This window comes from Bombina bombina, chromosome 2, assembly GCF_027579735.1.
Source record: "Bombina bombina isolate aBomBom1 chromosome 2, aBomBom1.pri, whole genome shotgun sequence".
In the NCBI taxonomy this organism is placed as follows: Eukaryota; Metazoa; Chordata; class Amphibia; order Anura; family Bombinatoridae; genus Bombina; species Bombina bombina.
In genome coordinates, this window is record NC_069500.1 from 999172630 (window position 1) to 999188315 (window position 15686).

General features: G+C 35.9%; 1 protein-coding gene across 2 annotated transcripts in view; it reads right to left on the reverse strand.

The window, feature by feature from the left end:
• The window catches only part of EGF (epidermal growth factor), a 354749-nt gene that overhangs the window by 40241 nt on the left and 298822 nt on the right, over nt 1-15686 (reverse strand). Inside the window, exons 17-19 of one of the 2 annotated variants that reach the window (XM_053703543.1) lie at nt 12882-12998; nt 11711-11836; nt 9425-9547 (exon numbers count right to left, since the gene is read on the reverse strand). In XM_053703543.1, coding sequence (XP_053559518.1) covers nt 9425-9547; nt 11711-11836; nt 12882-12998 — 366 coding nt within the window. Of the gene's footprint in view, nt 1-9424; nt 9551-11710; nt 11837-12881; nt 12999-15686 lie in introns of both variants that reach the window. The other variant, XM_053703542.1, reaches the window with a different exon arrangement.

Consider the following 15686-nt stretch of genomic DNA (forward strand, 5'->3'; position numbering starts at 1 on the left):
ATTGAACTTGAATCTGATTGGCTGATTCAATCAGCCAATCAGATTTTTCTACCTTAATTCCGATTGGCTGATAGAATCCTATCAGCCAATCGGAACTTGATGGACGCCATCTTGGATGACGTCATTTAAAGGAACATCATTCGTCGGGAAGTCGTCGTGCCGGATGGATGCTCCGCGGCGGAGGAGCGAAGAAAGAAGATTGAAGATGCCGCTTTGTTTGAAGACATCACCGGATGGAAGAAGACTCTCTGCCGCTTGCTTGAAGACATCGCCGGATGGAAGAAGACTCTCTGCCGATTGCTTGAAGACATCGCCCAGATGGAAGAAGACTTCTTTGCCGCTTGATTGAAGACATCGCCCGGATCGGATGAAGAGTTCTGCCCGGCTGGGTGAATACAAGGTAGGGAGATCTTCAGGGGGGTAGTGTTAGCTTTATTTAAGGGGGGTTTGGGTTAGATTAGGGTATGTGGGTGGTGGGTTGTAATGTTGTGGGGTGGTATTGTGGGTTTTTTTCAGGCAAAAGAGCAGTTTTCTTTGGGGCATGCCCCGCAAAAGGCCCTTTTAAGGGCTGGTAAGGTAAAAGAGCTAACTTTTTAAATTTAGAATAGGGTAGGGATTTTTTTTTATTTTGGGGGGCTTTATTATTTTATTAGGGGGCTTAGAATAGGTGTAATTAGCTTAAAAATCTTGTAATCTTTTTTTTATTTTTTGTAATTTAGTGTTTGTTTGTTTTTGTAATTTAGTTTATTTAATTGTATTTTAGTTTAGATATTTGTAGTTTATTTAATTTATTGATAGTGTAGGTGTATTTGTAACTTACGTTAGGATTTATTTTACAGGTAAATTGGTAATTATTTTAACTAGGTAGCTATTAAATAGTTATTAACTATTTAATAGCTATTGTACCTAGTTAAAATAAATACCAAGTTACCTGTAAAATAAATATAAACCCTAAAATAGCTACAATGTAATTATTAATTATATTGTAGCTATCTTAGGGTTTATTTTATAGGTAAGTATTTAGATTTAAATAGGAATATTTTAATTAATAATATTAATATTAGATTTATTTTAATAAGAGTTTAGTTAGGGATGTTAGAGTTAGATAGGGTTATTATACTTAATATATATATAATATAATAACGATATTAACTATATTAACCCTAATATAATTAGGGTTAATATAGTTAATATATATAATATAATAACTATATTAACTATATTAACCCTAATATAATTAGGGTTAATATAGTTAATATAGCTGGCGGGGGTGTAGGGAGATTAGATTAAGGGTTAATGTGTTTAATATAGCTGGCGGCGGTGTAGGGGGATTAGATTAGGGGTTAATACATTTATTATAGGTGGCGGCGGTGTAGGGGGATTTAGATTAGATGCAAAAGAGCTGTTTACTTTGTGACAAAGCCCCACCAAAAGCCCTTTTAAGGGCTGGTAAAAGAGCTGAATTCTTTGGGGCATGCCCCGCAAAAAGCCCTTTTAAGGGCTGGCAATAGAGCAGTTTACTTTGGGGTAATGCCACGCAAAAAGCCCTTTTCAGGGCTATTTGTAGGGTTATACTTAGGTTTAGTGGTAGGGATAGTTTAGTATTTTAGGGGTTAAATAGTTTAATATAGCTGGCGGCGGGGTAGGGGGATTAGATTAGGGGTTAATTAATTTAATATAGGTGGCGGCGGGGTAGGGGGATTAGATTAGGGGTTAAATAATTAAATATAGGTGGCGGCGGGGTAGGGGGATTAGATTAGGGGTTAAATAATTTAATATAGGTGGCGGCGGGGTAGGGGGATTAGATTAGGGGTTAAATAATTTAATATAGGTGGTGGCGGGGTAGGGGGATTAGATTAGGGGTTAAATAATTTAATATAGCTGGCAGCAGTGTAGGGGGATTAAATTAGGGGTTAATAATTTTAAAATAGATGGCGGCGGGGTAGGGGTTCACTTTAGGGGGTAGGTAAGGTAGATGGTGGCGGGGTAGGGGCTCACATTAGGGGGTTATATATTTAATATAGCTGGCGGCGGGGTCCGGGAGCGGCGGTTTAGGGGTTAATAACTTTATTAGGTGGCGGCGGGGTCCGGGAGCGGCAGTTTAGTGGTTAATAAAAAAATGTTATTGTTAGGATAGTGAGGGGGATAGCGGATAGAGGGTTAGACGTGTCGGGCTATGTTTGGGAGGCGTGTTAGACAGTACGGGAGATTTAATAATTTAGTAAGGTTTTGTAGGCGCCGGCAGTTTCTAAAGTGCCGTAAGTCACTGGCGACTCCAGAACTTTATACGTTTGTGAGACTTACGGCACTTTAGCATCTGACGGCGCCGTATATAGGATAGCTTGAGTTGCGAGCTGAAACTGCGGGGGGCGGGGGTTCCCTCGCTTGCGCCGCAAACTACGCTGCATATCGGATCGCACCCCTAGTTGTTATATTAAAATGAATGTAAATTTTGATGCTAAAGTGCCCGGTTTTTAAAAATTCTATTTAAAACAGGGGCACTTTAATTCATCAAAATTTACATTTCACTCCTGTTGTGAAAAAAAAAAACTTACCTTTTAAACTTGACAGCTGCTCCAGCTTCCTTCGGTCGTTGCAAGCCATTTCTGATGTCAGAAATGATGGATAGGTCATCCTCCAATCACGGATTCCCCCCTGGGGGAATCAGTATCTGATTCAATGCCGTAATTGGAGGAAACCGGGTTCCTCATTTTAGACCCAGGCCAGGAAGAGGCTTTGCGACGGGTGGAGGAAGTTGGAGCTGCTGTCAAGAGTAAAAGATAAGTTTTTTTTCACAACAGGAGTGAAATGTAAATTTTGATGAATTAAAGTGCCCCTGTTTTTAATCAAATTTTTAAAAACCGAGTACTTTAGCATCAAAATTTACATTCACTTTAAGTAGTCTTGTGAGTGCTAATAAGTACACTCTTTTGCAAGTGTATTTCACTTTTTCTTTTTTTTAATATATAGACATATATTTAAGTGCATTGGAGCCATTTGCAGTCAAGTAGCAGAAAACATGAAAAAACATATTTATGCGATATTCATTTTAATTAAGTGTTTAACTGTTTATTTACTGTATATATATATATATATATATATATATATATATATATATATATATATATATATATATTACATTCCAATGTTCTTCACATAGGGGAATATGTTCTAAGTATTTATATATATATATATATATATATATATATATATATATATATATATGTATTTATCTGTACCTATAAATAAGCACATATATTTATTGGTATAGATATCTATTTTCATATATAAATATATATAGAAATATGTATTTAAGCATGTCCGGTTAGCATACTTGAGAAAATACAATCAGGCTTGCCTGTGAGTAAGGGTTTTAGGTTGTTTTTCCACTTTCGCGCTTTATTGAAGTCTATGGGGAATACCATAATGCAGTCGCAATATTCTAACTTGGGCTTTTTGCACATCAGGTTAGCGCACAATTGAAAACTTTTTTACTTTCAACTTTTAATATGTGTCGTTCCCGACGTGCACAAAAAGCTTTCTTCTAGTGGAGTTAGTGAGCAAGTGGGAGTGATAAGTATCGCTCCACTCATAGGGGCCTATCTATCAAGCTCCGTACGGAGTTTGAAACTCTGTGTTTCTGGCGAGCCTGCAGGCTCGCCAGAAACACCAGTTGTGAAGCAGTGGTCTAGAGATCGCTGCTCCAAAACCCTGTCCACCTGCTCTGATGAGGCGGACAGGAATCGCCGGAATTCAACCCGATCGAGTACGATCGGGTTGATTGACACCCCCCTGCTGGCGGCCGATTGTCTACAGGGGGCGGCGTTGCACCAGCAGCTCACAAGAGCTTCTGGTCCAATATGCTGAATATGGAGAGTGTATTGCTCTCCGCATTCAGCGATGTCTGATGGACCGGATCCGCACTGTCGGATCAGGTCCGACAGACATATGATAAATAGGCCTCATAATCTAGCCTTTTATTCAAGTGATATATTATTGCAATATGCAGAGAATCAACCTTTGAAAAATTGTACACTTCCACATACAAAATTATGAGATTATAAGCAAATTGGTTGGCTGGATCTTTTTTCCTGAGACTTATGTACAGTTCTATCTTGAGTTCCTGACTATCTGATTTTGTTTAAACTGTTTTTTTATACATTGCCCCAATGTAAATCTTTACATTTTTTAATTAGATAGATCACTACTTTTTTGTAGTGTTCTGTAACAATGCAATGAGCATACCACTTTGATGATACAGTGAAATGTTTTTATTTTTTGTTTTAATTTATACTGTAGATACATCATTTGAATGGTTTAAATGGTATAGAAACTACATTTGTTTTTTAACTTTTAGGTCTAGATCATATATAGTTCCATTACCAGACCAACTGGCACTGCAAAATTCAAAATCAGCTCAGCTTCCATGTTACGACTATACAATTTAAATAAATATTTTAGAGAGATCCTTTTGGAATTATTTTAACTATTAACAGCACTGGGTGTAAAACTTGGGATAGACGTTCTTTCCAACTATGTAGCTCCATCAGCTTGTGTGTCATCTAACATGAATTTTACTTTGCCCCTCATAAAAGCCTGATATTTGATGGATTTAACGCACCCATACTATACAATATGCAGATGCTAGCACTCACTTGTTTGAGCAATAAAAGTGACTTTGGACTTATGATATATTATGTTTTGATGAGCGAAAAAATGGAAGTGGTATGGATTGTGGTCAAGCTATGTTAATGCACCATATGTTTGCTCTCCACTTATCTAGGTTTTTGTTGCTATGTTTTATCATTTATATTGTTTATCAATTAAACAGCCAAACCCCAGGTCTTATACAAACAACTAACAATGATTTATATCACCTGGGTTTAAACAGGTACCACTGAATCTTTGTCTGTTACTGGACTTGAGTAGCTGGATTTTAACAAAATCCTGTTTCAATCTCTAACTTTTGTTGTGTACTTTCATGGCTGTAGTAGAGTTGGAAAAACCTACATATTATAAGGGCTTAAAGGGACAGTATACACTCATTTTCATATAACTGCATGTAATAGACACTACTATAAAGAATAAGATGCACAGATACTGATATAAAAATCCAGTATAAAACTGTTTAAAAACTTACTTAGAAGCTTTCAGTTTGGCTCTGTTGAAAAGGCAGTTGGAAAGCCCACTGCAAGTGGGAAATAAGACACTCCCCCCTCCCCCTTCTTTTGCATATGAAAAGACCCTTTACACAAACAGGAGCAAGCTGGAGAAGGTAGCTTACGGTATTCAAATAAAACTTTGGGGCTTGGTTAGGAGTCTGAAAATCAGAGCAATGCTATTTAAAAATAAGCAAAACTATACATTTTTAAAAAAAAAAAAACTTTATGGGCTTTATAAATAGATCATCTACAAAACATTTATGCAAAGAAAAAATTAGTGTATAATGGCCCTTTAACAGCATTCAATACATTAGAATAATTTATTACTGCTAGATGTCATTTCACCAGGTGCCATACTTCTGGATTTTCACATTAATGTTCTGTATTGTTTGTCTAGCTCACAGTCTTCTGAAATAATGATTCCCTGTCCCTTTCATTCATTGTTCGAAAAGAGCAACTGTTTAAAGGGACAAAAATGTGCGAAAAGAAAATTTGGTAATGTGTTGCCATCTGAGTTTTATAAAATTCTGAACGATGAAATAACTCCAACATTAACTATCTTGTTGAATAAATTTTGGAATGGGCAGCTAAAACCGCTAGCAGATTTCAATGAGTCCACAATAATTGTAATACCTAAACCAGGAAAAGATCCACAGTCAATTGATTCTTATAGGCCAATTTCACTTTTGAATATGGACTACAAGATATTAACCAGTATATTAGCTAAAAGGATACAAGTCTCACTTGATACTATAATACACCCTGATCAAACAGGATTTATGAAGGGAAGATCCTCAAATACTAATCTGAGGAAGGTCTTTTTAACAATTATAGACCATTGGTATAACAATAAACACAATAAGAAAATAAGTAAAGAAGATATTGCAATAGTATCATTGGATGCAAGTAAGGCCTTTGATTCCGTTACGTGGGACCACCTTATTACGTCTCTCCGAAAATTTGGGTATGAAGGGAACTGCCTTAATACAATTGAGATGTTGTATAGAGAGTCCAGGGCATCAATTGTTATAAACAACAATAAAACACCTTACTTTCCTCTCTTAAGAGGGACAAGACAGGGGTGTCCCCTGTCCCCCCTGATTTTTAACCTAGCTTTAGAACCTCTACTGATTGCCTTGAGGAACAATATACAAGGGATAGAGGTAGGAGGTAATAATGTCCAATTAGCTGTATATGCTGATGTTCTGGTATTTTCTAGAAAGTCTTGCGAAAGTTTTAATCTAATTTGTCGAATCCATAGATAGCTATGGATCCTTCTCAGGTTATACTATTAATAGAAACAAATCTGAAGTTCTATGGCTTCAAAAAAAACAGAGGTCAGAAGACAAGATCTTTAGGGAAGTGAGTAAACATATTACATATCTGGGGATTAAGATTTCTAATAACCCTATGGAATGGTACTCTTTAAATATTAGTAACGGAGCAAGGCAATTTTCTGAAACCCTTAAAAGATGGGCATCTCTCCCACTCTCTATTTCTGGCAAAATAAATCTGCTGAAGATGATTGCACTTCCAAGGTTACTATATCTTTTTCAGAATATACCTTTTTTAATTAAAAAACAGGAGATTAAGATAATCAATTCCGCGATCAAAGAGTATATATGGATGGGTAAGAAGCCCAGGATTAGTTATCAAAAACTAGTACTTAAAAAAGAATTTCTAGGCCTGGGACTCCCTAATATAGAAACATATAATTTAGTGGCGGTTACGAAGATTGCCCTAGACTGGCTCTTGGAGAGTAATCACTTCTCCCTTCTAGATATAGAAAACGGCTTAATAAAACCTCTATGCTTAAAAAATCTTCTTCACTTAGAAATTAAAAATCTTCCAGAGTATGTTAAAAAAATAGACTTCTTCAAAGACACAATAGTGGCATGGCATAGGACATGTAAACTTTTAGGTTTAAAGCCCTTTGCAACTAAATGTTTGTCTATTGAGGGAAACCCAGGGTTTAAACAGGGTCTACTTTCGGGAATCTTTGCATGCTGGAGAGAGAAGGGGCTATCTAAACTTATTCAACTAGTTAAAACTAATCAAGAGGTAGTGCAGGTTGAAGAGTTTGAAATAATTAGGAATAGATACCTTCTGGCAGATAGACATTTCTTCTCTTTCTTACAAGTCAGACACTACTGTTTGAAATTAATTCGACTACAAGGGAACAACTGGGAGCTTACAGCATTAATCCCGGTTATTAATCTAATCAAACAGGTTAAATATTCTATTTCACTCCTCTACAATCTAATAAATAATAGAAATCATAAACAACACATAGAGCTAGGGGTCGCAAAATGGAGAGATGTATTTTTTAAGAACCTTAGCACACAAATAATACTGAAAAGTGTAGAAAGGGTAGAAGAGGCATCACTAGCTATCCCTATGCGGGAGCAACATATTAAGATAATGTGGATGGTATATATCACACCCGAGAAAATTGCTAAGTGGGGTGGCACTGGAGAGGGGGTACTATGTATAAAATGTAGACAACAAAGAACGAATTTGTTACATAGCTTCTGGTTATGTCCAGGAATACAAAGACTATGGGGGAAAGTAAACTACTGGCTAGGCAAGATATACGAGACCCAAATTATTTTACAAGCAGATCAGGTTATTTTTTTCCACTATAAGAAAGAACACTTAGTGATTAGAAAATTTATAACATTAGTAATTTTAATAGCGAGGAATCTTATATTAAAAGGGTGGAAGAATCCCAAACCCCCAACTCTAACGATGATAAGGGAAAATATTCATCATCAATTTCTGATAGAACTTCAAGATACCTTGTTTCATATTGAAACTAATATCACCCGCTTTTTTGATAAATGGGGAAGGTGGGTTAAAACCCAAGACTTAGAAGAACAGAAACGAATAATTAAAAATTTTGAAAACACAGTGTACATAGAAAACTGTAGACTTAGAGGAGAATGGCTATTTGAGTAGGATAGTTGATCTATATGGGGAGGTGGGGGGGAGGGAATACCCACTTTTTTTTTTTTTTATATATATTTCTGTTTTGTTTTGTTTTGTTTTGTTTATGCTTGGTTCTTATTTGTTTGTGTTGTGGGGGGAGTATCCCCGACTGGATAAGAGTTAAGCTGAACATTATATACGTCATATAGAAATTCTGAGAAGAGTAATTATTTACTCCTGTGGTTAAAAGTGAGTTTGATTATTTATTTGTTTTTTTTCTTGCTCTTTTCTCTTGTGCATTGTTGGTTGTTAGTTAAAAGCGGAAAGGAGAGATGGGACTATTAATTTATTTTGGATGGTAAACCTTGATACTATATCAAGATAAATACACTATACGATAGAATTTGAATTGATGGAATTAATGTAATACGTATGCAGATAAATATGTATGATATCTTGCTGAATTTGCTTTGTTGAAACAATGTATTGCTCTTTTCTGTTCTCTGTATCTGATATAGAATATCAATAAACTTCTTTCAAAAAAAAAAAAAAAAAAGATTTCAAAATGTGTTATTTATTTGCAAGTGGATGTGTGCCAATATCCTGTGTTTTGTATAACTATTTGGTCTCATTGGCAGCACTCCCAAAGATGTATATAAACATTTTGTAAGGTGTACTAAACCAAACTTTGTATTTGTAATGTGTTAGATAATTTTATTATTGCACTATTGCTTGTGTATAAGTATGTGTTTAACCCCTGCAAAGAGCAGCATTCCAGTGATGCACCCATTGGAAACCCTCTTAAATATGCTTATCATATCCATTTGCTGTGGCCAATTGGGTTAATAAATAAATGAGTTTCTGTGCTGGTCAAATGATCCCTGTGTCCCATGTAGCTGGTTCTGAATCCTGCAGGACGCTCCAGACTGTCTGGGTGCAGTAAAAACTCATATTTCAAAGGAAAATTACATGAAGTGACACTGCATTGTTTTACATTTACTATGCATGATTAACCTTTTAATGTGTATCTAATGTCACTTTAAGGAAACTGACATATACAATTTACTTCTGAAACATTGAAATAGGAGTGACCCAACAGAAAAGATGCCAGCAAATTTATACAATTTGTCTGAGCAAGATTGTTAATGTAAGAAGGTGCAGGGATTAAGGGGATTACTGTGAATTGTTTCAAACATAAAAATAGAAGACGTATGAAAAATGTATTATGCATGCAAACATTCTCTGGCTCCAGGATACAGCACTTTGGTTAACCACAGTCCCAGAGCTACCATAGGTTTCTCAATCCAAGAGTTTGCAGAAATCCAGTAACTCACCACTACAGTTGACTGCTGTTCCAGGAAGCCCATTAGAACATGTACAGGTGTAATTCCCCTCTGTATTCGCGCAAACAGCACTTTCTCCACAGTCATGTGTCCCCAGCCTACACTCATCAATATCTACTAGACAAAGGTTTAAAGTTAAAAGACACGTAGCATTAAAAGTTCAGCACAACTAAAAGACAAAATACATTACTACAAGACCAGAGAATATATATAGAGCACTCACAATAGAAATGAATTAAAAAAACAAACAATGGAAATTATTAATAATAATAAAAAAACAACAACACATGTAGCATCAGTTTGTTTGCTAAGGTCAACCTTAGACCAAATGGCACACAAGTAAATGACACTTTCTTCCTTCTCTCTTTTCTTCTCTCTCACACTATTTCTGTATATTTTCCCTTCTCCCTTTCTTTCTCTCTCTCTCACTTTATCTCTTTCACTGTCTCTCTCTCTCTCTCTCTCTCTCTCTCTCTCTCTCTCTTTCTTGCTCTTAATCACAAAACACCTAAACACCTTTTCAAGTGAACAAAAATGCTGACATATAGGCCTCTATTTAAGAAAGTCTGGCGGACCTGATCCGACAGTGCGGATCAGGTCCGCCAGACCTTGCGTATTGCTCTCCGTATTCAGCATTGCACCAGCAGCTCACAAGAGCTGCTAGTGCAACGCCGCCCCCTGCAGACTCGCGGCCAATAGGCCGCCAGCAGGGGGGTGTCAATCAACCCGATCGTACTCGATCAGGTTGAATTGCAGCAATGTTTGTCCGCCTGCTCAGAGCAGGCGGACAGGTTATGAAGCAGCGGTCTTTGTGACTGCTGCTTCATAACTGATGTTTCCGGCGAGCCTGCAGTCTCGCCAGAAACACGGGGCATCAAGCTCCTTACGGAGCTTGATAGATAGGCCCCATGGTGTTAGGCACAAATAACAAGTTTATGATATTATAATATTGCATGCCTGCATGTTCTATGTATTGGTTCAAAACATGAGAGAACAATAACATATTTAAGTCTTTGCTTGAGATTTTAAACAATTCTAACATTCAATATTAAATGACAACTATGATTTTTTGAAGTTTATGCTTATTTTGCATTAAATAAGAGAGATTGAATGGGTCAATTCTGTGAAACTCATGACTATTCATCAAAGTCAAAGTAATTTGAGGAGCGTTACATCTGAGTCATTGGTGATTTGAGTTTTTTTTTATATATTCATAAGAATGATTTCCAATAAATCAATACATTTGCTCCATCTGTGTCCTTTTGTTACATCTGCCAAAGGAAATGGCGAGAAATAAAGAAATAAGTATTGATGATATGAGGCTTTGCGCATTGATCATAAAAAGATATTTGCACCTATCGAGCCATAGGGCAGCTGAGGAAAATGTTTGCTCTAGATTGCCAGATTAGTCATTACTATGCACAAAATACATAAGAGATGGTCTGTTTCAATGCACACATTTCTTTCTTTCTCTTTTTTTAGTATTCCTTTGTCATTTGTTTCAGGTAGACTTTCTGTATCTTAATATGTAAAGTCAGAGAAAATGTCAATCATTTTTTTTAAATCCTGTCAGCCTTAGACATGTTCCACACAGAAATGTGTGCTTTTTAAATTCTATGCCCCAAAAACCGAATCGACAAAGAATGGATTTGCATGTATATGGTATGTACTTGTGCATTTTAAGAGGAGTGAATTGTCTTGTGAACATGACAACCTCATGGACATTCAGAAGGACAGGACACCCCAAAATTGATTTCAGCATTAGATAATCTTTTAAATACTTGTGCCAGCCATCACTGACCCTTATTCTAATCTATGAAATAGAATGCTGATCTGGCTATGTGCTGGACAAAATAAATCTACCTATGTTACAATACAATTATGTACCCCCTTACAGTATATTCTAACAAAAGACAACCTAAACAAACATTTGCTTACAGCAAAGCACATAGGCAAGGCTTTATAAGTGGATATTATTAAACTTGTTTTTAGGGTAACTGATATATTTCACTTCTTAGAAGTATTTGGGGGAATTGTTATAAACCAATAGAATATCATAAATAAGGGCTTAAATGTGTCAGTAAAAAGATAGTGTTACAAAATGTAACTTTATATTACAATTAGCAAAAACTGCAATGATTAGTACCGTCCTCTGCTTTTGTTTTTAAAAGTGGTATTGTGGGTGTAACCAGGGAAACAGAATTACAATAATACACAGACAATAAGAAAGATGCACAGAACGTGTACACACACCATTGTTCTGCATCATTCTCTTACCAATACAGTGAAGTCCATTGCCTCTATATCCTTCTCTGCATCTACAGAAGTAACCCCCCTCTGCATTCAGACATTCTGCTTGCTGCTGGTTGCAAGCAGCAGTGTAAAGTGAGCACTCATTGATGTCTGCAAGAAAAGTAGCATTGAACAAGGTAAAAACAATGCAATGGAAATACATTGATATTTTGCTTACAAATTATTATGTAAGTGCTGCAAACTTCCTTCTATTTAAATAATTAAACACCAGTAAAATAAGTGAAGTGATTTTAATATAAACATGCTCTGCTACTCTTCAATGACACAGCAAAAAAAAAATAATAGTGCAGTTTATTAGGTGCTGTATTTCACTCTAATTTAGTTATTTTTAGGTACTTATATAGATTTCTTACTTTCTAGTCATAAAGGTTGTTAACATAACAAAGGTGATTTTACAATCAATGTGCAAAATATTTTCAATAAATATTGAAGGTTTTCTTTCATGAACAACCAGGCATTCTGGTATCTTTAGAAACCCAAGGAAGTACACACCAACATATTCATTTCAGAAGTATTAATTTTGCTAGCTTGTGTGTTCTCAAATAATGCCTTGCTGAAAAAAAGGTTGGGTTGTTTATTTCAGATCATGTGTTGTTTGAGCAATGCAATCCTTAATACTTAATTTACAATATGAACATGCAAATTTGAGCTGAGCAGAAATAATTTGCAATGCTCTAGAGTGTAAGCTCTTCAGCGCAGGTTGCACCTTCTCTTGTATTGTCAAGTCTGACTGTAATGCATTGAATCTTCCTGTAATTATGCACTCAATGCTGGGGATTATGGGGAAGCTTTACAATTAAATGATTGAAATATTACATACTCCTTTCTTCATTGTAATCAATTCCAGATAAAGCTCTACTCTACTTATGTCTAGTTATTTCTATATACAGTCCACTCAATTAGTTTGCTCTACGGGACAGGTTTTTTTTGTTAATTTATGAAGTAAACTGGCTATTTATTATTGTGTCTGTAAGATATTGGCTGGCTCTTCTGCTGCTGATTAGTTGATTTTTTAATGTTGAAATACTAGGATGCCTTAGCCTAAAGAAATATATTGTGTGGACAGGGGCTCATCATGATGTCATCCTACTATCTACAGCAAGAATGATGAATACAGATTTAGTATTGTCTTTACCATTGCATGTTTTGCCATTCCCTGTAAAGCCTTTCAAACATTGGCATCTGGGTCCATCTTCTAATGGGACACAATGTGCATTGAGATCGCAATGAATGTCAGAGCAGCCACTCTCATCTGTTCAAACAACAAAGAACATAGACTCAGATTTCTGCCAAATAAAGTATTAGGGACATAACAGGTGCATGTGCAACGTGACCTTTTTAATTGAAATTTTTAAGTTAATATGGATCATTCTTTAAATACATTGATAGCAGGTCAGGGCTATATTAAAGATAGTAATTTACTGCAAGAGAAATTGTGGTTACATTAACAGCATAACATATCAGATACTTCAGTGCAAATACATCCTCTAATCACGGGACTGCAAACATCTTTACTAAGTGATATAGTCTAGAACAGTGAATACCCATAGTAGACCCATAGTATATATCAGCAATTAAGTTTTATTAAATGGTCTTAATATGATCTAATACTATTATTTTGTCACCACAGTGTACAATGTATTGTATATTAAGAGTAGTTCACTGTTTCACCTTTTGAAAAGCCTCATGGAATCCCTGTTTCTGGTGTCCTTTACTGCAGCCAGTTAGTAACAGGTGTAAATGATCTTGAGCTTTAAATAACCAATTACTGTCTAAAATATTGCAGGCGCTCAGATACATTTTACCACACTTAAAAAAGGGACATTATAGTCATTTTTCATCTTACATCCATTCCATAGTCTTTCTAAACTTGTGTAATTGCTTCATACCCATCTATTAAAATATTTCCAGACATTTGAAGATATAGCTATAATAAAAACAATCTAGTTTACTGCCCTCAAAAATAACTAGACTAAAGTACGTGCAAAGGAGCTACAGTCCTGAGCGTGCTCACTTCTGTGAGCGTATAGCTCCACCCTCCCCTCAAATGAGTACACTCTTTATTGTTAGCATTAGATGTCAATCAAACACTATGGGGCCAAATTATTAAGGTGCAAATGCTCGCCGGAAACAAAACTTAAGAAGCAGTTGTCTTAAGACCGCAGCTCCTTAACTCTTCCGCCACCTCTGAGGTGGCGGATAGCAATCATCCCGATCAGATACTATTAAAAAATAATGAAACTATTTGGAAAATTGTTTTACAACACATAACTAAATACTTAATAATAAAAATATGAATGTGTTTACTTTCCCTGTCACCTGTCATGTTCAAAAGTTAAAGGGTGGAACATGCAGGGACGGTTTTATAAAAGGACTTCTGATAAGTCAGTTAGGCTGAGTTTTTGCCCATGGTTCTTCTTTTCTTGGAATCTGATTTTGGGAATTAGGGGCAAATCCACTGCATGATTGTCTGTAAGAGATGGATCAACACAGGACTTGACTTTCCCAACACTCATTTCACTCTTATTCTTATATGTATACTTATAATAGAGTCAAATTGGTATATTTTTTAATTAAACTTTTTCACTAGCAACAAACTATTTTATATAGTAGAACATTATATGACAATAAAACTGTTATAATTTTGTTTTATATGCTGTAAAATAATTCAAATATATATCAAGTTAAATAAAGAACAATCCTTGTCTTTTACAGACTTTTACACTATGGATACAAATAGGTACTATAACCAAAAGCACTTAGCAAGACCATTCATATGCACCCTAGATTTCTAATGTGTTTAATTAACTGATTTTTATATTTTTGTACCTGATTCTTGTTTTGTAAAAAATGGTTGCACTATCCCTTTATGATTTATCCTTCTCAGTATGTATACCTATAATGCAGAACACATATAACCCATGTCTCTCTAAGACTATTTGTCATATATAGGGAATGTGGATGTTATCTACTAAACATGGCACAACATTTATTGCAACACTCTTGGTAGAAAATATTTCTGATTTTTATTACAAAGAGAGGTGGGGAAAATAGAAAGAAAACATTGAGCAGAAAAAGCAAACACACAGATAGAAAACTAAAGACATAGAGTGCAGAAAGCACCCAGAAACACATAGGGGACAATGAAGCTTGACATACAACAGCAGAAAAATATTATCTGGAGACAGATAGTATTTTAACTGCAGTCAACAAGAAATTAGGGATGATCACATTATACCAATTGACAACCTAGTGTAGGATTTTAATCTCTAATATTTATGATGAGTGTCATTTGTTCCATCTTCTACTTTTTGTAGGTTTGATAAAGTCTACACTAGTTTTCCATTTCATAATGACATCAAGGGCTAGATTATAAGTGGAATACTATTTATCACTCCCGCTCGTGCGTTAAAGGGACAGTCTAGTATAAATTAAACTTTCATTATTCAGATAGGACTTTTAATGAGAGAGAGAGAGAAAGGAGAGAGAGAGAGAGAGAGAGAAAGGAGAGAGAGAGAAAGGAGAGAGAGAGAAAGAAAGAGAGAGAAAGGAGAAAGAGAAAGAGAGAGAGAAAGGAGAGAGAGAGAGAGAGAGAGAGAAAGGAGAGAGAGAGAGAGAGAGAGAGAGAGAGAGAGAGAAAGGAGAGAGAGAGAGAGAGAGAGAGAGAGAGAGAAAGGAGAGAGAGAGAAAGAGAAAGGAGAGAGAGAGAAAGAGAGAGAGAGAGAGAGAGAGAGAGAGAGAAAGAGAGAGAGAGAGAGAGAGAGAGAGAGAGGAGAGAGAGAGAGAGAGAGAGAGAGAGAAAGGAGAGAGAGAGAGAGAGAGAGAGAGAAAGGAGAGAGAGAGAGAGAGAGAGAGAAAGGAGAGAGAGAGAGAGAGAGAGAGAGAGAGAGAGAAAGAGAGAGAGAGAGAAAGAGAGAGAGAAAGGAGAGAGAGAGAGAGA